General features: G+C 44.4%; 1 protein-coding gene across 1 annotated transcript; it reads left to right on the top strand.

The window, feature by feature from the left end:
• The first annotated feature begins 296 nt into the window (after positions 1-296).
• On the top strand, positions 297-23,892 carry LOC137282632 (uncharacterized). Its single transcript, XM_067814415.1, has 3 exons — positions 297-346; positions 697-1,097; positions 23,512-23,892. Exons 1-3 carry the CDS (start codon positions 303-305, stop codon positions 23,760-23,762), a joined length of 696 nt encoding a protein of 231 aa, XP_067670516.1. The 5' UTR covers positions 297-302; the 3' UTR covers positions 23,763-23,892.
• The last annotated feature ends 248 nt before the right edge of the window (positions 23,893-24,140 follow it).

Raw genomic sequence — 24,140 nt, 5'->3', positions numbered from 1 at the left:
AGGTGTTCAAACGCCCAAGGTTTCAGTCCTCTTTCAGTTGTACTATTTGTTGACGTTACTTTAATGGGGAACACACCAGAAAGTGTCTGGTAGACGTTATAGGAATTTGTAGACTGTTGGGGCAATCTCGGGTCTACCAGGATTTCTTTGGAAATTAGATATAACTTTTAGAAGCTTCGCGTTTTTTAGATCTGTGATACACGTTTCATAGAGTGATCTTGGGCTGTGGAAGGAGCGAGAGACTGAACCTTGTGGACTACACATGATGTCATCATATGTGAGAGGCATTTACTGAATATACGATGCTCCTGCTGTCAGTTGTTCTAACTACAATGTTACAAGCCAGGTTCGTTTACCGTTTCACTATATAATCCACCTCCGCTCAAGGTAATTGGTCTCTTGTGGAGTTATTTAATATTTCAGTACGTGGGTGCTGTTATACACAATCAAATAATCAGGGCTTTAAAAAAACATGTTTTTCTTTCATAAACGTGCCACATGAAATAGTTCGTCCAAGCGTTTCTACCGAATGTGTCTTTGGAATCAATCATGGAACTGTGCTCAAGTTAGTTATGACTAGGGACAACAGATTGTGTGTATTTACAATAATACATCTTTCTACGGAATAGTTACGAGCTCAGATAAACTCCAGATGATAATTATTTCGAGTTACACACTTTCTTTGTTGGATTTCAGTTTGGCCTGTAATCCATTCTTCTGCACAGGAAGAGCAGAGGGTGAGTACTTCTGTGACCCTGCTGATAGTGCTTCCTACTATCGCTGTGTCTTTAACAAACCCTTCCACTTCACCTGCGGTCCTGGGACTGTATATGACGGCAGTATATGTAACTGGCCTGACCAAGCATGCATAAAAAACCCGGTACCCGACCCAGTGACTGGTGAGGTTGTAGGTGGGATCTGTGTCCCTACTGCTGCCAGTATCGACACTACTGTTGCCATCGCAACTACACAAACTTCCGGAAGTACCGTCAATACCGAAACCACTGTTGCTATCGGAACTACTCAAACGACCCGAAGTGCTGGTAATACTGAAACCACTGTTGCCATGGGAACTACACAGACGACTGAAAGTGTTGGTAGTACCGAAACCACTGTTGCCATCGAAACTACACAAACGACCGGAAGTAGTCTAGGTAGGTGATTTATTAGATCACAGGCAGACTGTAGCCCAAATGGGGTTGCGCAGCATAGGGAATATCACAAGCAAAGGTTGGCAACGTACTTTCCTCGCCTCTAATCGAAAAATACTTTTCATGTCAAAATAAAATATCGCCGCTATCAAAGATAGACACACATTTCTTCACTGGGGTGTGCTCTCACATTTCTTACCCCATGTTTAGTAATTACGTGAAATATGTTTTATTCAACATTTTAAGCCCGACTCGTGGTCTTCAGATCGTTCTTCGCCTCCACTACCCCTGTCTGCTTCCGGCTGAACGGAGTGACGGAACAAGAATAAGCAGAAGTTAGAAAGAAATACTACACTGCCTAATTTTACCATGAACCTGTTAGAGTTACTTGTCTTATCTGTTCACTATTCACTATTCACTATTGGTAGGATGTTCGTAACATTTATTCTACATAAAACACTTCTGACTCATTGGGCGAATGAAGCAGGGTAGGTAACTGTAAGTATTCCATGTAAAATAATACCCTACCGTTCCTTCACACCGTTGAACCGGAATCTGGAAGGGGGAATGGAGGCGAAGAACGGTTTGATATACAAAGAGTTGCGCTTAAAAGATTGAATAAAAATATTACACGTGAGTAATTGTTCAACATAGGGTTGGAAATGTGAGAGCACATCCCAGTGAAGAAATTCGTGTATACCTATGATGGTGGCGATATTTTGTTTTGACATGAAAAGTATTTTTCGATTCGAAGCGAGGAAGGTACCTTGTCAATCTTGCTCGGCTCGCTCACATGTAAGAAGATTGGTCATTTTCTCCATGCTGTGCAACCCATTTGCGCTACAGTGCCTGTGATTAGATCGATTGTTAATTCTAATCTCACATCTCCTTTCTGCTCGAATGCTGAACAGAGCAGTGATGCTTCTTGATATTTTAAATAAAATGTTTTAAATTGACTGAATAGCCTTGCTAAGAACGTCTATGTGTTTTCGATCATGCGTTTTGTCAGAATGCGTGACCTCACTCATCATTTACTCTCTGATCTAAAGGCACGGTATGGTCACCTGGTTCAAGCGGTCGCTAGTCACGTCGTTTTCGAGTCCCAGCTTGGGTATAATGTATGAAGCTCTGTTCTTATCACCCTGGCCATAGCAGCGTCTAGATTTTTGACGCTCTCTCAGCGCCAAGATAGTTGTTAGTGCCATGCATTAACATACTCGTACGATGTACTGTTGTCCATTTAGATTTTGTTTGTCCGTCAAATGAAACTTATATCACGGCCATCGGTCGTGAACAAATGACATCGACTCAGTGCGACTGATGCAGTCTTCGCCATGATCAAAAATTCCAATGACGTCGACTGTGACATAATTCTAGTACTTAGAACTATGTGCTCAGGTGATAACAGCAGCTAGGTCATCTGGCTGTATACACTTTTCGTGATTTTGGACCGTTACGCTTAGCCGGCTCCTTGTGTATGGCTTATAAGTCCGATAGGTGTTAAAATAACTTCGTGTGGTCAATGATTGAAGTTGTGCCTTGCATATGTCATTAGCAGGCAGACAGGCGGACATATGGGTGTCAGTAAACCACACATCTTTCTTTTTATCATAATCAACATGTCCTTTTACACATAGCGAGTAGATTATTTACTTGTTTGTGTACACAACCAAGATTAGACTACTGCTCACGACCTCACTCCGGGCATGCATACTGTTTCATACTCTTTTAATAAAAGAAAGAAATACATATGTGAATGAATGAAAGAATAAATTATACACCACGGCCATCCCTTCCAAAACATGTTAAAGAACGCAAAACTGTCGCTAGATCACATGTGTTAACATCAGCTTGTTAGAGTCTCCCTGGTCAGACATACCAGTTGTCAGACAGGTTAAAACAACTATCTGGTTGACGGCACAGTTATCTGTTGACGTAATATATTCACATCACCTAATTTTCCTCACGTCTCACAGGAGCAGGTTAAGTTCCCAGATGGGGGTGCTCTTCTCTACGTTTTCCATTAATCTTTAGAACAGTATTTCTAAAGGTATTTTTTTATGTATTTTGTATGCATATATTTAGTATAGAATATACAAAATACATAAAAAATACTTTTACGATATATATGGCATCACATTCCTCACATTTTGGTTAAAACTTGCATTGGTTTCCTGAAAACCAATTAAACCCGGATCTTCACGGATAGTAGCATCAAGACAACTAATAAACTATAATACTGTCCCCATTCCCTTTCCATTATTTATGTAAATCTTGATTATGATGATTTCTGTGAATAACGTAAATCGCCCAGACCCCAGAACATCATCTGTGGTGTAGTGAATACAGTGGAAGATCGCGGGTTCGATCTCCGGCAGGCATACCAAAAATATGGTACTTGTTGATGCCTGGTCACCTCGGAGTCAGTATCATGTGTCTGCATTGATTGTTCATGCTTTACTGCCGCATGGTATCTTAGTGAGCTAACACTATAAAGCAGCTTAGATCTCATCTAGTACAAGCAGTCACACACTAACACGCATGCACGTCGTCATGTGTGCAAAATATTCATAAACACATCGTTAAACCCAGTTTCACGTAACCTCACCATAACCTGGAACATATGCCTGTTACCATGACAACTGAGGCATCGTAGAAGTTGTGAGCAATAGGAATGACAAGTCTTTATGGATGACAAGTCTTTATGAAGTTCTTTATTGTGCAAAAGCGACATTTCGGAATTTATATTTACACCTTTTCAACTGTGATCATCCTAATGTAACACTGAAACGCCGCTACCGCACAAGAAAGAAGGTGATTATCCATAAAGACTAGTCATTCCTGCCATGGTACTTATTTGTTTCAAACACCTGACACCTGCGCTTATGTAATATAATTACTTAATGCTGCCAAATAAATCCAGTACCTTAGGGTACCCACAGTGTTTTAAAATGATCAATATATTTTTACACGTGTGAAGCTGTTCCAATAAGCCAGTGAGGTACTAATGAGTTGCGAATCTGAAGTATACTATAAAAACACAGAAATTGTCATTGCTCAACCACGTGTCTATGCTGCCGTTTCCATAATGAATGTCTCACACAATTAATTTTTAAAAGCCCGATATGCCCGATGTACTGAAAGGACGATATAACATATCATGGGAGTCGTGCACTTACACTTCTCAGGTGAGTAAGGGAGCGGCGGGGTAACCTAGTAGTCAATGTGTTCGCTCGTGTTCGATTACCCACATAAGCGCAATATTTGAAGAACATTTCTGGTATCCTCCTCTATGATATGTTTGGAATATTGCTAAAAGTAAAACCCAACTCACTCACTCAAATCAGAGGGGTACCCGAAGGCTGTGGTCTTTATCAGGAACAGGTGATAACTGTGTTTTAATTATATTTGATTTTTTTGGTTGCATGTTACCTTTAAGGAACAAGGATGACGTTTCTTTTGGCATTTAGTGTATGTACTACGGCTGAGAGTCATGTGGGTTGTAGGTTTCATTAGGGAGAGTGTATAAAGATTGTTGTAGGTTTCATCAGAGAGACTGAATACAGCTTGTTGTAGGTTTCATCAGGGAGACTGTATACAGATTGTTGTAGGTTTCGTCAGGGAGACTGTATACAGCTTGTTGTAGGTTTCATCAGGGAGACTGTATACAGATTGTTGAAGGTTTCATCAGGGAGACTGTATACAGATTGTTGTAAATCACTGGTTTCTTGCTGCTGTAGCACTAAAGAACGACATTCTACAAATGTAATGCAGGGATGCGTATTACCCCTTTTGTCCTCAACTTTTGTTAAATGACCATTGAAACTCGGATGAAAATGAAGTGTGCACCCCACCCCCATCTTTCTTAATAGTGTGCAACCCAACCCCTCTTTCTTAATAGTGTGCAACCCAACCCCTCTTTCTTAATAGTGTGCAACCCAACACCTCTTTCTTAATAGTGTGCAACCCAACCCCTCTTTCTTAATAGTGTGCAACCCAACCCCTCTTTCTTAATAGTGTGCAACCCAACCCCTCTTTCTTAATAGTGTGCAACCCAACCCCTCTTTCTTAATAGTGTGCAACCCAACCCCTCTTTCTCAGTACGGTACACCCCCATTCTGGAAAAGCTGTATGCGTCCCTGCTAATAGAGGTGTCCCTGCTAACAGACAGTGAAATATGGATAGACTTCAAGCGGATAGCAATGATCTATTGTTTCAGGATCTGAACTACACACTACCGCGACTGCAACTAAAAGGGATTGTGCTTAACAAGGTCCTTACTTCAATTGTTTATTCCGTCACCACGGAATGCACATGCTGACTCTGTCTTACCGCCTGAAAAAAACACTTTAGAAATGGATGTGATATAGCGAAAAGACAAACCACAACTATCACTGTGATCTTGAAAAATAACGTGCGCATGACAACCATTAAGACCTTTTATGCCGCACCAAGACTATTTGTATTTCGATAGCAAACCTTTGTGGTTTTCGCTGCTAAGTTTGATAAGTAGTATAGGGAATAGGGGTTTTGGCTCACTTTCAAGAAATGTCTCTACAAAGCCTTATTTACTAAATAAGGCTTTGGTTGGGACCTTAGATCTTGCTACTATTACCCCTACTACAAAAAGGTTGGGTGTCTATGAAACAGTTTACCGTGTATTGGTTGGAGGTAACACTGTGCCGTACGGTACGATCAATAATTCTTCTCTTACAAAACCCCTACCCGGCCCACCCCTCAAGTAGTATAAGTTAGGTTCGTCGGCTTTCATATCCACTTTATCTATGTTGTAAGTTTTGACTGACCATATAGGATCGGTGGCTCGCTTACGGCTATCACCCTCGTGTTCCCCCTACTACTTAACGTCTGTGCCTATGTCATGTTTATATCGATGAAACAGTTTAACGTGAACCGCCTACGATCTCTTTGGTGTTCATAATAAAGGCTTGCTGGGCTTTTTGTATCCCCTGTTCTATGTACTTTTTTTTCTCGTCCTCGCTGATAGCAGACTTACGAGCCTTGGCCCGAATATCTTGTTTCATTCCGTTATATTTTTTGAGTTCAGAGAGGATTGAACGAAACTCCTCTTCGGAGATCTTACTATCAGAGAGTGCCGTGGAAATACGCTCACTCACTGTGTTCAGCTTTGCTTCGGCCAGAACCCTGATCTCGTCGTGTTTCAATGCCTTACGATTAAGTCTGCGTGATACTAACTTAAGCGCCAATCCTGCTAACCCTGCCACCCCTGCCGTTATTTCAATACCTAGCACTATAGGTGCAGCCACGATGGTGGCCAACAACCCAACACCTGCCGCCCCTAGTCCCATGCTGGTTGCCATAAGGGTAGTGTCAGCCCCGTCCACGATATTGAAAGCTCTATTATACTTTTTACATAGTGCTTTCCGCGTGTCACGGTCTTGTTCTAGTTGATGTTTCACATCACATAACTGCCTCAAGCGGAACCCATCTACGGTTTCCAGCGTCTTCGCTACTTCCTCTACGACTGGGTACAGACCCATCCTATAATGTATATTTTGAAAGATATTTTAATTGGGTTTCAGTTAATAGTCTATCAATGAATTTGAAGTCTACAAGTTCTAGACTAATATTCAGGGTAATAGGTGAGAGGTTAATAGACTTTCCTGTTGTAATCGAAACCCCACTGAGGCTTATTAAGCTGTTTATAGGACCCGTGGGGGTTTCCTGTTGTATAACAATACGACAATATTTGTTTATGTGTTCGTCATACCAGTGTATAAACACCCCGGGTAAAATTTTGTGTACTCTTGAGGTGTTTTTATTGTATAACAAAAAGACTTCTATGATGAGTGTGAAAGGGGGGAATATGTTATAAACAATATCTCCATAAGTATTATTGATAAATGTTAATTTATTTTTTCTTGCGTTAGACCTTAAACTACTTTTTTCGGCACCAGTAGTTATCTCGGGTGCTAATTCACTCTCCGGAATGAAATCCCCGACCCAGATACCATTGTTCCTAATCTTAGAGACCCACAAATCTGCGTCTAATGTGATATAAGGTGAGGTGAGTGTTAAGTTGATCAGCCATTTGGGCTCTTTAAAATCTGATAACAACATCCGTCTGTACACGTTGTCTTTGAATTGCAGGATGTATAATTCATCTTCCTCACCAGGCTGATCGAATCCCTCCGTATCTCCTAGGTCGTTAAGTGTAGTGTTGGGATGATGACTGGTCATTATTATACTATTATGATATAATTTCCAACTGGTTTTCTGATAATAATTCAGGGGTGAACTTCATACCCATGAAGTGTATGTTGTCAGGCAGGAAGATATTGGTTAGTGATATCTTGTTTTCCACGATCACGTTGACCCCCTGCAGACTGGTGTTGGAGCCGACACCCACCCGCACGTAAACGTTGCAAACTTGATACTGGTGTCGTTTCACCCACCCGAGTTTGATCCCCTTCACGATCTCGACATCATTCCCCGATGGTTCCCCTAGGTAGACTTTGATGACCAGTGTTGAGTTTGCCGGTAGATCCTCTAGTATAGTGACCACACCTTCGAATTCAGACACCAACTGCAATTTCACGTTTTGTATGGCTGGTTTACTCGATAGCATGTGGGCTGCCATAGTGTTGACTGGGCTGACGACTACGCTACGTCTCTGAGTTGGGACATAAGCCACGAGCAGGGTTCCATTGTTCACGACTTTGTTTAGGTGGTTGTCTTTGTTATCCGTAAACACGTAAGGGGAGACGAGTCTAATATTGAGAAACCAGTCGTCGTTATCGGGTAACAACACCCACTTGTTATCTTCGGTGAAGACGAGCATATATGGTTTGTTTTGGGCGACGGTAGTGCTCTCAACATCGTCTAAGTCGAACAGTTTACCACCGAACGATGGGTATATTATCCAATTATTATCACCGGTGTTGACAAGGGCGTACTTAGTGTTGACTGTTGCTCTTGTGGTATCTATCATATCACTTAGGGTTCCACCGGAGGGGATTTCAACGCGTTTGTAAATGTTGTTTTTCAGTTGCAAGGCGTACGATTTACCATCTACTCCGGGAGCGTCGAAACCGCGCGTGTCTCCGAGGTCGGAGATCCCGATATTGACGCATTTTTTCACTCCGGGCCCTTGTGCGCTGGTCATTTTACATGAAGCGTTAAGCTGAGGTATCCTATATTTACACGATTATGATTTATATCTAACACCGATATTGTCAGCTCAGGTATGTTGCCCTGGGTTAATCTCTTATACTGCCGTGGTGAAAACGACTCGGTTCTACCGTCGTTGTATTTCTCAGTTTTCACCGGCACTGCTCTCAGTATAGTGGAAGGGTGACCTCCTTGAATGTTATACGTTGTGCTCACCTGATCGAGATGAATGTACAGCTCTCGGTACGGTACTAGGTCGGGTAACTTCGTGCCTGTGACGGTTGTTGTTGGTTTTATCTCGTCAGGAGACATACCGAGTATCCTCGCTAATGGTCGGCCGAGCCTCAATGAGGTTCTTCCGTTGTTGATTAACACCACTGTGCCGTTTGAGTCGTTCATCTTGAGTTCGGCTCCCAGGGGTTTGAAGACCTCGCCGTTTAGAGAGCACACGCTGTAGTAGCCGTCAGTTATCTGACTGCGAGTTCCACTGACGAACAGCTTATTGTTGCTGGCGTTGATGTTAGTCCATTGCGGTAGGTAGGTGATATCGCAGAGTGCGACTTCGAGTTGACCTGACGTGTTATCGATCGCGTGCGTCAGCTGAACGGCCTCACCGCTCGTTATTCCTGGAAGTGTTATGTACATGTTAGAGTATATATGCTCATTATATAATAGTTTTAAAATGTATTCCCCTGGTGTGTTTTACCCTAAACTGGACGTAGATTTCTCCCCCATGAAGATCGTGGTTGCTCCTGGGTTGTATTTCAATGCCCAGCTTTTAGATGTGTTCGATAAGTATAAGCTTTCGGTGACTAACGTCAAGGCAGTCCACGCTTGGTTCAACAACCCTATGCAGTTCTGGCAAAATCAATTCAACTTTGCCGTGTGGTGCGCTACAACGGGGTGTGGTGTGACATTGACCGACACTCGGTGTGGACCGCTGAGTCAGTCTGTGTTCAAGTTCCACGTGTACTACCAGGTCAGACGTATCCTTAAAGAGATCAGCGCCCCCCTCCCACAGGACAAAGCGTGGGACGCAACAAACAACCCGTACGATAGACGGGTCTACGAACGTATTTGCAATGAATTCGAAATAAACCCGAAGACGGATTGGCGTTTGCCGGGGCCGAACCACGGGTCGGGTATTCCTTATGATGGCGCGCGACCAGTGAAAGAAGTCAGTGATGATTTACTGAAACGAGATATACTACGCCAGGACTTTGCTTTGTCGAGTAATGAATGGAGGGATGATCGTATGAACTTTAAAGGTGGTGTTGCTTTCACAGTCCAGAAAGTGGAGCAGCCAACCGCAGATGGGTGGAAAATGTTTATGCTGGACACGTCGAAAGGATTCACTCGTGCCGGGGTAGTCAGGTTGAACGACTCGATTCGAACGTACGTGTGGGCGCTGTTGGGTGCGCAGTCGCAAACGCGTTCCAACATCATCGGTAAGGGAACAGCTTACGACGCTCAGAAACAGTTCGTTTCCAACGTTGAGGATGCTATAAATTCTCCAGTTGATCTCCCGCGGGCCATCGAACGCTACCAAAACGTGTTAGAATACGCCAGATCGAAAGTCAACTACGTGTTCGGAGTGGGGCTGTACATGGCTCCGAGTGATATGCAACTGAGAGTAAAAAAAGTGGTGGGTTATAACAACAAAATAGTCATAGCCACGGCGGATCAAAAGTTGGGTATCAACCCTGATATTAACACCCCCTATATCCCACACATCCCACCACGTGAAACGGGTATAGTGGCGCCGCCCCCGGAGCCTAAAGTTCAACCAACACCACAGGAGGTGGCCCCCCATATTCAGGCTCAGCAGCATATTGATAGTAAAACGGCCCTGGTGGTTGGTGGGGTAGCTTTGGGACTTATTTGGTTAAAGATTTCTTAGCCGCTACGTACACCAGACCCGCCACGGCGACGATGGCTGCCCACAGGTTTTGACTGAACCACGTGGCAGTTTTAGCCAGAGCGCTCAACAACCACGAGACGATGCTACCCAGGATGCCGGGAAGGGCTTCGGCGGCTTTACCAGCCAGTTTAGCTAGGCCTTCCCCGAGTTTTTTTATCCAGTCTTTAACACCCCCACCGCCACTTGGAGTTCCGCCGCCGCCAGGTGTGGGGGGTGTGGGGGTTCCTCCCACCAGTGACACCACCAGGGTTGATATAATGAAACCCAATGCAGTCAGAATGCTGGCGATGGTGATCCCTTGCTCCCGGAACAATATCCGAATCCTGTTGGCTAAAGTTGTATCCTCGTTCAGTATTCTATCGATTGTTTCCCGAATACGACTGATCTGGGATCGAAGCTGTTCACGATTCGAGGAAGCGGATTCCAATCGTGTACGTCTCTCGTCTTCTAAATCGCGTAGTCGTTCATTGATACGACGCTTCATATCATCGTTTTCAGTTTCGTTGAGTTTGGTTTTTTCCCTAGCGATGTGCTCGTCGATTTCGTTCAGTTTCCCCATGTTGTTCACGAGTTCTCCACGCACGCGTTTCACGGCTTCGTCTAAGCCGCGCAGTTCCCTTACCGGAAAGTCAAACCCCGGTAACGGTTTGTCCCAGTAGGTGCTCAACAGTTTTTCTATGCTGTCCGAGGCTTCTGTAGCACGCTGTGGTGTCATTTCATCTCTAGTGGTGAGGTGGGATCTGGTAGCTTGCAGATCTTCTTTAACGGCCTTAGGTATTGCACCACCGTAATCATTCATGTTTAGATTTTTACGGATAAATTCGACACCATGGCGGCTGGCTAGAGTTGACAAGGCCAGTGGTTTTTTATTGCTCTTGTTAAAGAGGTCAACCCCTGGGTCAGACTTAAGGCGTAGAACACCCTTTGTATCAATAAAAAAATTCTTATGGTATCGACCCTGTGGTTCAACGTAGTTTTTATCTCTTCTTAAACTTTCGTAATAATCATTTACCATTGTTTCCAAGAGTTCTTGGTTCAATGGTGAACTAGTAAATGAGGTCTCCTGCTCATCGAATGCCTGGGCACTATCGCCCGGCATCTCCGTCATATCTATGTCTTCATCCATTAGTATTAAAAATATATTTCTTTTATATAACAATGTACGGCAGAAAATTAGATCCTTTCAGAAGATTGAGAGAGCCATTAGGAGCCAGAGCCGTGCGCCAGTCGGTGACCATCACCAACAATCCCAGCAAGATAGACCAGAATCAAACTCTGCTGGTTAGATTTCCAAACCTTGGTGAGAATGACCTCATTGTACCAGGCACTGTTCGACTGGCGTTCAATATCACGTTGACCTCCGACAACGACAAACGCGAGCTAGTGCGGAACGTGGGGCGAGCTATCATCAAGAAAACGACCGTCAAGATCAGCGGTAACGAGGTGCTGAGCATCGACGACAGCGACGTGTTTCACTGCTACAGGGATCTCTGGAAAAGCGAGGGAGAACGAGTCAATGATGTGTACCAGGGTATCAGCAAATCAACCCGGTCGCGCATAGGGTATGCCTTCACGCAAGACCAGCTAGACAAGCTATCGGACGGTGAAAAGGCCATCGCTCTAGCATACGGGAATCGATTCTGCGTGCCGCTAGACTTCGAGTTGCTCACGGGACACGCGCCGTTTTACCAGGCCGCGCTGGGTGATAGGCTTGAATACGAGCTCACGTTTAACGACTATAGCAAAGTAGTGCGTACGCCGAACGGTGATGAGGCTAGTTATGCCATAGACAACATCTCTCTGGAGTTCGACATGGTCACTAGCCCGGAGCTGGCCAGGCAGGTTCGAAGCCAGTACTCTGGGAAGATGGCTATCCTGTACGATCGCGTACTGAGGCATAGATCAGTCGTGCGAGATAAGAGCGACACTGTGTGGAATATCAACCTGAACGTGCCGGCGCGATCGATGAAAGGTATCCTGGTCATCCCCATGGAGTATTACGATCCATTCCGGAGGGACAGCGAGAAGTTTTTCAACCCCGAGATTGAAAAGGTGGAAGTGACCATCGAGGGCGTGCCCAACCAGCTGTTCAGTCATGGTATGAGACCACACCAGCAGTGGGATGAGATAAAAAAGCTACCAGTGGGGGACTACATAACAAAGGACCTGGACCTCGGCTCCGTGCAGATCGGTGAATACCTGACCACCAAGTACGCCCTATGGTTGGACATGCGATCCACGGATGATGATAAACTGCACGGTAGCGGGCGCCGTATAGATAACGGCAGCGAAGGGATAACCATCCAGATTACTAAGAAGGCTCAATCCGCTGGTAAGTTGAAATTATATCTGTACGTTATTATGGACGCACAACTTAATATAGACAATGGGAGATTCGTGCAAGCCATCTACTGATGGGGGGTACCCCCACACCCCCCAGGGGTACCTACAACTACCCACTGACCCACACTGCGCCATAGTGTGCGGGCAGACTGGCTGTGGGAAGACCGTTTTCGTGTTGGATATGTTGGAGGGTTACTACAAGGATGTGTTCGATAACATCGTTATCATGTGCCCTACTCTGAGCATGAATAAAACGTACGCGCGACCTTGGGTGATGACGGACCCGGACGTACACAAAATCGACCCTGGAACACGCCTGCAGGACTGGTTGAAAGCTCTTCACGAGAAATTTAAAGGGGAACCGACGCTGTTCATACTGGACGACTGCAGCGCTAATCGCGAGATAACAAAAAAGAGAGACATGCTATCGTACCTGGCCTTCTCCGGCCGGCATGCAAATCACAGCGTCTGGGTGCTAACGCAGAAGTTCAACTCGGTGTTGAAAGATCTCAGGGAGCAGACGCGATGGGTGGCCTTATTTCACTGCAAGGACAGGGATTCGTTCGAGGAGTGTTTGAGAGAGAACGATGTGATGAGTAAATTAGAACGGGAACGGGTGAAGAAACAGCTCGCTGAAACTAAACACGCTAAGCTCGTGCTCAAGACCGACCAACCAGTAGCATATATAGTATGCTAAGCAAAGCTAAGCAAAGCTAAGCAAAGCTAAGCAAAGCTAAGCAAAGCTAAGCAAAGCTAAGCATATAGCTATGATATTTGAAGTATTTGTCGTGTGCAACTTAACCTTCATTTCTCTGTGTTTTGTCTGCATCGGGTATTATATAGTTAAAACTAAATCTTACTTGTTATATTATAAGATGGAGTGTGAGGAATTGCTCGAACAATTGTCGTTGGAGGGTCCCCCCACTGTGGGGGATTCCCCCAAGCGAGAGAAACTGGTGGCGTTGGCTGTTGGTGGCAAAGCCAAACATTACTTTGGAGACTACACTCCGGATAAAATTCACAAAATGTCAGCCGAAGAAATCGATAAGCTGTACGCTAGATACGAGTCCCGGCTCGGGGCAGAAATGACAAAGACAATAGGATCGGCTATGACCCAGATATACACCGGTATTGTATCACACTTCCTTCCCATTCCACCAGAGCGCCGACTTTACCTGTGGGAGGACCTCGAGAAAGACCCTTTTATCGAACACGCCGTGAGCTCTATCAGCTGCGGGCTGTACCACAAATATGGTATGTTGTTGGCTCCAGTGACGGCGGCGATTATCACGGCAAAACATTGTCAATTTGAGAGAAAGAATAATAATAATAGTATAGATGGATGCTGCACAGGAACCAGTGGAGGTACCCCCAACAGTGGAGGAGACCCCTTCACAGGAACCAGTGAGGGAAGTGACCCCAGTGGGGGTACCCCCAACAGTAACCAGGCAGAAGAATCCTAAGAGAGTAGCTGCCGGTAAAAAACGGTGGTGTAACCAACATAAAGTGACCAACCCCCGACTGTTGTTGGCTGTAGGCGTAACTGCTGCCTTGGCTATCTCGTGGTTTTACGTGGGGGTACCCTCCCACAGTGATCCACCACCCAACAGTGAGCCCCCCACCCCCACAGTCGACCCGCATATCATGTTATAATTTTAATATTTTATATCATATACATAATGTCTGAGGGGAAAACGTTCGTCAACGACGCATACCACGCCACAGTGGTCGCCAGTCTAGCCGTAGGGTACGCTCGGTTGACTAAAATGGTGCTTAAACAACCAACTATCAAGCTAGATTTCAACCTGCAGGATATGGGTATGCTCATAATGAACCTTGGTATGGCGATGGCCACAAAAGACATCCTAGTAAAACAAGGAATAATACCTGATAATATAATGAAATAAATATAGGGATGGCCACGATAGCTATGATGGTCTGTGGGGCGTTAGTGAATGCCCTGGCATTTTCCGGGAGTAATTTCCTCTTCTCGAAACTACGAGATGATCACGCGGCTGAAATACAGGAAGAAAGGAAGCGGCACGATCTCGCTACTGAGAAATTACAAAGAGCACAGGCCGAGTACGCTAAAAAACGCCTCCAGAGGATCGATTTTATTAATGAACAACTCCAGCGTGAAAACCATGCCGTTCAAACATTCAACGATGTTGATGAAGCAATGAAAGAATACTACCTACTAACTGGTAAACAATTGGAACCGCTCAATAAACCCACACTCGCTCAGTACTACACACCATCCAAGGGACAAATGAATCGTGAACTGGGCTTCATAGTGTTGGGTATAGCAGCTACTGCGTTGGTTGCGAAGCAATTAAATTAAAATACCTATATAAGTAAACATGAGACCCGCTCCATACCGATGCGAATACATACTTATGGGGAAGACCGAGGCCTGTGGTAGGAAATGCAGGAATCAGGGGTTCTGTTGTTTCCATATGGGAAGTCCTAACTACACGTGTTCTGTGTGTGGTATCGGGGTTAAAGGACACTACTGTCTATGTAAAGCTCACGGAGCGAACGTAGTCAGACATCAACTCATCTACGAGAATAAAAAAGGCTACATAAAAGAACGTAGGCGACTGCTCAAGATAGACTCCAGTGCGTGAAAGGGTTACCTCCCTTTACTGTGAAGCAATTAGACATTGGTTCTCTTAGGTGTAAACACTATGTCTACTGTACGCGAGCTGAAGAGGGTCGCAAAACAGAGAGGTGTGATCGGGTATTCTCGAATGCGGAAGTCAGCATTGTTGAGATTACTAGGTTTAGAAGCCCCTCCTACGGTAACACAATTAAAAGCTCAAGCAAAACAGCTTGGATACACGGGTTATTCAAACCTGGGGAGAGCCGGGTTAACCGCATTGTTATCACATGCCCCCGTAGCACGTCCCACTGTAAAACAACTGAAAGCCGAGGCACGCGATTTGGGTTTAGCTGGGTATTCCCGTATGAGAAAACCACAGCTTGTAGAATTATTACGACAGAATAGAGCTATTGACCTACAGTTCGTGCGCACTGAGCGCGCTGTAGGCAACTATTTGAGAGGTTGGCGCATGCACGTTGATAGAAACATAGACATTACAGATATCAAACCTCTGATAGCTGATAAGGTCAACCAGGAACTAAATAACCTAGGAAGTATCAAGTTTCAGATCACAGTGAAAATGTCGCTCGATAAGCAGGTTGGGGGCCCCACAGGGGCCACTTAGTATGTTCAGCCTTACTTCCGAGGTCAACAAGAGGTCGCCACACATACAGAGACCATTGACGCATCAATCGATACCAGTTTTCAGCAGATACGAGAATACCTAGAACGCTACACACACTTGGGGTCTGGGTGGGCTGTAGATAAAATCGATAATATCTATCTAGACATAGCTAACTACGTGCCGTTCAGAGGCGGGTCATACCTAGCCTTGCCTCCCTACTATAGGAACAAACATGCCATAGTAAACGTTAAGAATAGAGGAAACGATTGCCTGAGGTTAGCTATCAGGTCAGCCTTATTTCCAGCTGGCGCTAATTCAGATAGGCTTTCTAGCTATCCCCAAGATGATGGGCTCAATTGGGATGGTATAGATGAACCCACCCCCATATCCCAGATCACTAAAGTAGAAAAACAGAATAATCTGGCTATAAATGTCTTTGGGCACGAAGGTAACACAACAATAGTACACAGGGTCAGCCCGGTGAAGGATCGCCAAGTTATCAATATATTCATGATCCAGCGAGGTGACAAGTATCACTACACATGGATAAAACACTTTAGCAGGCTGTTGTATGACCAATCAGCATACAAAGGAAAGACCCACTTCTGTGAACGATGTCTACATGGCTTCACCCGAGCTGATTTATTAGAATCCCACCGGGATGATTGTCAAGGTGTGGGGCAGACGGCCATACGAGTCGACATGCCTAAGGAAGGTGATAATATCCTAAAATTCTGTAACCACAAGAACCAAATGTCTGTGCCTTATATCATATACGCCGACTTCGAAGCCTTAGTTGTGGGGGATACCCCCACACCCCCCAGTGGTGCCGCCGGCGAGGCTCCCAGTGGTAGCTTCACCCACAAGACACAAGAGCATAAAGCCTGTTCGTTTGGATACATTGTCGTCCGTTGTGACGGGGAAACGAAAGCTCCGGTAGTATATGGGGGGCCTGACGCGGCTGAAAGGTTTCTAAAGTGTTTGCAGGAGGAAGAAAAAATTATTAGGAATGCATTGTATAAAATCGCTCCCATGCGTCTGACCCGAGTCGACAGGCTAGCTCACGCTAGTAGCATTAACTGTCACGTGTGTGAATCACCACTTAACGGTGATTCGGTGAGAGATCACTGTCACATAACTGGTAAGTATAGAGGCGCCGCTCACAACGCGTGCAACCTCAAGCTTAAAATCAACCCTAAGACAATAAACATCCCCGTTGTCTTTCACAACTTGAGAGGGTACGACTCACACTTGATCATGCAGGCCATCGTGAAAATCGATGGTAATATAACGTGCATCCCCAACAACATGGAGAGATACATCTCCTTCAGCTTAAACAGACTTAGGTTCATTGACTCGTTTCAGTTCCTCCTGTCGTCACTCGACAGTCTGGTCAAGGCCAACAATACCTTCCCTATCACCGATCGATACACAGACGCCGAGACTAGACCCCTGCTTATGAGGAAGGGTGTGTACCCCTATGAGTACATGGATAGTTGGGCTAAGTTCACCGAGACCAGACTACCCCCTATTGACTGCTTTTATAGCAAGCTGAATGAGGCGTCCGTCTCACGAGATGATTACTCGCACGCGACTAACGTATGGAATAAACTGGGTTGTAAGAACCTGGGTGATTATCACGACCTGTACTTGAGGACAGATGTACTGCTGTTAGCCGACGTGTTTGAGACGTTTAGGCGGACGTGTTTCAAGCAGTATAAACTCGACCCCGCATGGTATTACACCAGCCCAGGTCTGTCGTGGGACGCCTTGCTTAAAAAGACCGGAGTTAATTTGGAATTGCTCACAGATTACGACATGCACCTATTCATTGAGAAAGGCTTGCGAGGTGGGATTTCCATGGCATCCAAACGATACGCGAAAGCAAATAATCAATACGTGAAAGGTTACGATCCTAACAAGCCAACCAATCACATTCTCTACCTCGACGCAAACAACCTGTACGGCAGGGCCATGAGCCAGTATCTACCTACAGGGGGATTCGAATGGGTACCCCACGTTGATGTTATGGGGGTTGCACCAGATTCGAACAAAGGTTATATCCTCGAGGTTGACTTAGAGTATACCAAGGAATTACACACATCACATAACAGCTACCCCCTGGCCCCCGAACGTATGAGGGTTAACCCAGACTGGATGTCTGAGTACCAACATAACTTGTTGGGTGGGCGTGTGACAGACGTTGAAAAACTTGTGCCTAACTTAATGAATAAGACCAAGTACATCGTTCACTATCGCAACCTACAGCTGTACCTGTCGTTGGGTATGAGGCTGACCAAAATACACAGGGTGCTCATGTTCGACCAGAGCCCATGGATGGAGCCCTACATCAGAATGAACACAGACCTACGAAAAAAAGCCACCAGTGATTTTGAGAAAAATCTCTACAAGCTCATGAACAACTCGGTGTTTGGTAAGACTATGGAGAACCTGAGGAAACGCGTGACCGTGAAGCTGGTTCGGTCGAGTGAGGAAGACAAGCTCAGGAGATTGATAGCCAGTCCGGCATTCAACCGTAGTAAGATATTCACAGACAACCTGGTTGCCCTACACATGAAGAAAAGCCACATAAAATTCAACCGGCCTGTTTACGTGGGGATGAGCATCCTCGATTTATCCAAACACCTGATGTACGACTTTTACTACAACGAGCTCAAGAAACAGTACGGCGACAGGTGTGAAGTGCTGTACACTGACACGGATTCCCTGCTGATGGAGATTCGAACCGAGGACGTGTACGAGGACATGAAAAAACACCTCGATTTATACGACACCAGCGACTACCATAAGACCCATGCCATACACAGTACGGTAAATAAAAAGGTCCTAGGTAAGATGAAGGACGAGTGTGCTGGCACGCCCATAGCCGAGTACATAGGTTTGAGACCTAAGATGTACTCCATACTGAAAGCCGACAATAGTGAGATCCGGAAGGCTAAGGGGGTTAAGAAGTATGTGGTGAAACAACACATCAAACACGCCAGATTCAAGGAAGCCCTGTTCAAGACCCGTACCTTTAGACATAAAATGAACACACTTAGAAGTGATGGACATAAAATATACGGACTGACTATAAACAAGACGTCCCTGTCGCCTATGGACACGAAACGTTGGATAGCTATTGATGGGATAAACACATACGCGTATGGACATGAAAAAATTTGAGGCTATTTACTACAGCCCGCGTGGGTACTGGAAAGGAGCTAGCGCAGTAGATAAGCTAGCTAAAATAGCGCGAGTACCCCCGGAGGAAGCCAAAGCGTGGCTTGAAAAACAAGCCCTGTGGCAGATCTATTTGCCGGCACCACGCTACGTGCCTAGAAGGAGGTTCGGTATTAACATACCTAATAGCGTTCACCAGGCAGACCTACTGTTCCTACCCCACGACAAGAGGTACAAGTATGCCTTAACCGTAGTGGACGTAGCCAGTCGTTACAAGGAAGCCGAACCCTTGACCACGAAAGATTCGGCCCAGGTAGCCAGAGGATTCGAACGCATATACAAACGCAGTCCGCTGACGTGGCCAACAGAGCTGCAAGTTGACCCCGGACGGGAGTTCATGGGTGCCGTGTCACAACTGCTAGCCAAACACGATACAAAGGTCAGGCGTGGCACGGCCGGAGCCCATCGCAGCCAAGCCATAGTTGAGAGATTTAATAGGACTTTGGCTGAGCGCTTGTTCGGCCATCAGTATGCTAGGGAGATGGCCACCCCTGGAAAACGATCGACTGAATGGGTCACGAGGTTACCCAAGGTGGTGTCGGCAATCAACCATGAAGACACCCGTCTCACCGGTAAGAAACCGGCACACGCTATCAAACTAAAATCAATAGTTGCAGAGTCGGCCGCTCCATTGCGTGGGAAGGAGAAACAGATACCAGATAGGGCCCTAGTGAGGTATCTATACCAGCCGGGGGAACACGAGGGTGATAGCCGTAAGCGAGCCACCGATCCTATATGGTCAGTCAAAACGTACAACATAGATAAAGTGGATATGAAAGCCGACGAACCTAACTTATACTACTTGAGGGGTGGGCCGGGTAGGGGGTTTGTAAGAGAAGAATTATTGATCGTACCGTACGGCACAGTGTTACCTCCAACCAATACACGGTAAACTGTTTCATAGACACCCAACCTTTTTGTAGTAGGGGTAATAGTAGCAAGATCTAAGGCCCCAACCAAAGCCTTATTTAGTAAATAAGGCTTTGTAGAGACATTTCTTGAAAGTGAGCCAAAACCCCTATTCCCTATACTACTTGATAAACACGCTTGAAGTTAATAACACGTGTCTGAATGATTTATTGACAGCTAAGAACAACTTTGGATTTGTTTGGTTGAAAACTAATGTCATCCCTGACAACATGTGCAGCATAAGGCTTAATAGCAAATTTAAACGAGCAATAAACACCGTAAAGAAAATTGAAATTGCAATGGTTAATTTGAATGGAAATTAATTAATTAGAGATCAAGTGCTACAAAATTCTATTCATGTCATTAGAAAAAAATAAAAATCCAAATTACAACGTGACATTACATATATTTAATATTTGATATACAAGTCGCATGGAAAGCTACGGAATCGTAGCAGGGCCAAGATGATTTTTTTATTTGGCGTTACTATCTCCTACATAGGAATTAGTATCTCCTACATAGGAATTAGTATCTCCTACATAGGACATACTATCTCCTACATAGGACATACTATCTCCTACATAGGACTCACTATCTCCTTACATAGGACATACTATCTCCTACATAGGACTCACTATCTCCTTACATATGACATACTATCTCCTACATAGGACATACTATCTCCTACATATGACATACTATCTCCTACATAGGACTTACTATCTCCTACATAGGACTCACTATCTCCTACATAGGACTCACTATCTCCTACATAGGACATACTATCATCTACATAGGACTCACTATCTCCTACATAGGACTCACTATCTCCTACATAGGACTTACTATCTCCTACATAGGACTCACTATCTCCTACATAGGACATACTATCTCCTACATAGGACTTAGTATCTCCTACATAGGACTTACTATCTCCTACATAGGACTCACTATCTCCTACATAGGACATACTATCTCCTACATAGGACTTACTATCTCCTACACAGGACTTAGTATCTCCTACATAGGACTTACTATCTCCTACAGAGGACTCACTATCTCCTACATAGGACATACTATCTCCTACATAGGACTTACTATCTCCTACACAGGACTTAGTATCTCCTACATAGGACTTACTATCTCCTACATAGGACTCACTATCTCCTACATAGGACTCACTATCTCCTACATAGGACTCACTATCTCCTACATAGGACTCACTATCTCCTACATAGGAATTAGTATCTCCTACATAGGACTCACTATCTCGTACATAGGACTCACTATCTCGTACATAGGACTCACTCTCTCCTACATAGGACTCACTATCTCCTACATAGGACTCACTATCTCCTACATAGGACTTAGTATCTCCTACATAGGACTCACTATCTCCTACATAGGAATTAGTATCTCCTACTTTGGAGTTTGTATCTCCTATGTAAGAGATAGTTAGTCCCACGTAGTAGATACTAACACCCCTCACAGGAGATATTGTGTCCTACGTGAGAGATAGTAAGATAGAAACATCACCGTGGCCCAGTTACACTTCCGTAGACAGTAATACATGTATAAATACAGTTTATGGATTTTCTACATGGCCAGCAGCTAAAATGATCTGAAGAAAGACCTGCGGATGAAGTATAGTTTGATATTACCAGACATTGTTACGGAATTTGAAAGTGTTTGTCGTCTCTTTCAAAATATACCAATATCATTAAACAATGCCATGTAGAAAGTGGTCAAATGTACCTCATGTTAATCGTTTCTTTCAACAGACCGAAGGCGTATTCAGCCTTGTTTTTACTGCAAGGCCTTACCATATCTGAGACGACACAACAACTAACTGATCGCTACATAGTTTACAGTTTGTAGTAGTCAAAACAGTAGCAACGAACTGTCCCGAAACAGTAAGAGTGTGTTTCGTTGTCATAAATGTCACGGTAATGTGCAAATCAAGCAGTAATGTAAACACCCTTGGCAAAGTGTTTCTCACGGCATTAGCGCATATAAGCAGGTTTACATCAGGTGTCTTTCAAACAGCTGAGTTTGCGTCAAAGCCTTTTGTCAAAAACAGCCTTTCCAACGCGGTGCATTCATTCTTTCATACAACTATGATGTTTTGTACATGCAGATGTGTGCATACAAGCAAATGAAATGCCATAGTAAGACAAAACGGATCCTGCTCTCTGACACACACAATGGCGGGATTCTTGATGAACATTTTTAACCCTTTTTTTTGTCTTATTCTACCATTAACTTGGAAAAGAGGATCAGAGGCACACTCTCACCCCACTTACCACAATGAAAGATACATTCATTTATATTTTATTGGACGCAAAGTCTTGTATTGTTGCATATAAGTTTATCAAAAAAATCCCATGATGTAGAAAGGACAAAGTACGTTCTGTACAGGTCCCCATAAGGACTTAAGAAGAAGTTTCCAGAAGTGAAACTATTCTGTTACCTAAACTTCCTAAAACAACTTTCTTTTGAAAGTATCTTTCATTGAGGCCAGTGGGAAGATATTGTACCTCTGATCCTCTTTTCCAAGTTCACTATAGAATAAGACGAAAAAGTGAAAGTGAGAGTCTGACTTACAGAATTCTTCATCAAGAATCCTGTTATTGCGGCTCAGACAGCGGTCCCTTTGACTCAAACGGGATGCAAAGAAAGGGACAGCCAGGTGTGCGCGAAAGGATGGAGACGGCACAGCACGGGTTAATGAATCAATAACATTCTCGATACTTGTGCACATGCTTCGCGAACACCTGGCTGTCCGTCCGTTTCTCTGCTCTCGTCTCTCGTAACAAATAGTGAACTGTGTCAGTGTTTTAATGCTAGTTTGTTAAACAACTTTTTTCTTAGTTCTAGGACATATGTTCTGCAAAACCTTCACAGAGCTGGTCCGATGTTTTGATAATGAACAGCGTTTCATTGAGTATTTATGTTTATCAGTTTTCGAGTTAGATTGCAGTTCATGGTTCCGCTTTTGAGCTAATCGGACTGTAGGTCTCTTGAGGTGACAATCCAGAGAATTATGTTCTTGGTCCTACCCCCTTACAGCAGCAGAGAGAAGATGTGAAATATTCATATGTGTATTCCCCCTGCGCACGTCTTGTGTAGCTTGATATAACTCAGGCGCTACTCCGTAATAAGTACCCCGTTGGTGCTTCCAGGTCAGGTGTTCGTACCTTTCACCCAAGTAGGAACACCTGCATCACTTTCCTCTACAATAAGTTGACACACAGTCATATAATTGGAATGATGTTAAAAGAAAACTCATTCACTCCAATCCTCTTGACAGATACCTCCAAATGGACCGCCAAGAGTTAAATCGTTCGCTCCTTACGCACTAGACGCGACTTCCATTCCCTACACACATAGCAAGCCCATTTCTTCCCTCCACCAACGTGATATTGCTGGGACATCGTCAACTGCGATGTAAAGCAATACTTACGCATTCACACACAAATTTCAATAGCTGTCGCATGTTCGGGTTATTTGAAGTAAAAGGTCTGTAATGTATTGAATTGTTTCTGTGTTGCAGATGATGAACACGTAGTAATCAGGAACATCTACAGAAGGCATCCAAATATGAGGAGCGGATGCACAATAACACAGGAGTCCCGGGTGGTCACGCCCATGTCATGTGGGTCTAAATGTTCAATCACAGGAGGCTGTACAGGGTTTAATCTTTCCCAATCTCCCGGTAACACGGTGGACGGCAAGCGTTATGAGTGTCGGCTACTCACATGTCTCAATGATCATATGCTGTCTGCCATAGCAGGACAGCACTTTTATGACAAGATATAGAACAATCGCTGTTTTACAGATAGCGCCAAGTGGTAAGCGGTGTTTTGTTGGATAGGGAAAGGACCTGACACAAGAAGATGATTGTGTTGGTGACTAAAGAGAACGAATTAAGCGTCAAAGTATGCACACCAAAGCAGCAAACATGTTTTTATGTTCAATGACACCTTGATTTACATGAATCGTTTATATAACTATGACCAATGGTCTCTGCCTATCAACATAACAATATAACAATCAACAAAACATGTCCGATGTATGGATATATAAGCCGACATTGATTATGTCATAACATCGTCTACGTATACAGTTCCTCAGATATATTGAATTTCGTGGTTACTATGCTATAACAAGGTTACCTTATGAGAGCATGTACATACA

The sequence above is a fragment of the Haliotis asinina genome, chromosome 4, assembly GCF_037392515.1.
Source record: "Haliotis asinina isolate JCU_RB_2024 chromosome 4, JCU_Hal_asi_v2, whole genome shotgun sequence".
Classification (NCBI taxonomy): Eukaryota; Metazoa; Mollusca; class Gastropoda; order Lepetellida; family Haliotidae; genus Haliotis; species Haliotis asinina.
The sequence above is the reverse complement of the archived record's forward strand: the minus strand, read 5'-3'. Positions and strand labels throughout refer to the sequence as shown.

Bases quoted from the DNA above. Each gene is read 5' to 3' on its own strand.
- LOC137282632 (XM_067814415.1), top strand. From the start codon at position 303: ATGCTCCTGCTGTCAGTTGTTCTAACTACAATGTTACAAGCCAG. The intron at 347-696 runs GTTCGTTTACCG...GTTGGATTTCAG, and splicing joins ACTACAATGTTACAAGCCAG to TTTGGCCTGTAATCCATTCT. The intron at 1,098-23,511 runs GTAGTACCGAAA...ATGAACACGTAG, and splicing joins ACAGACGACTGAAAGTGTTG to TAATCAGGAACATCTACAGA.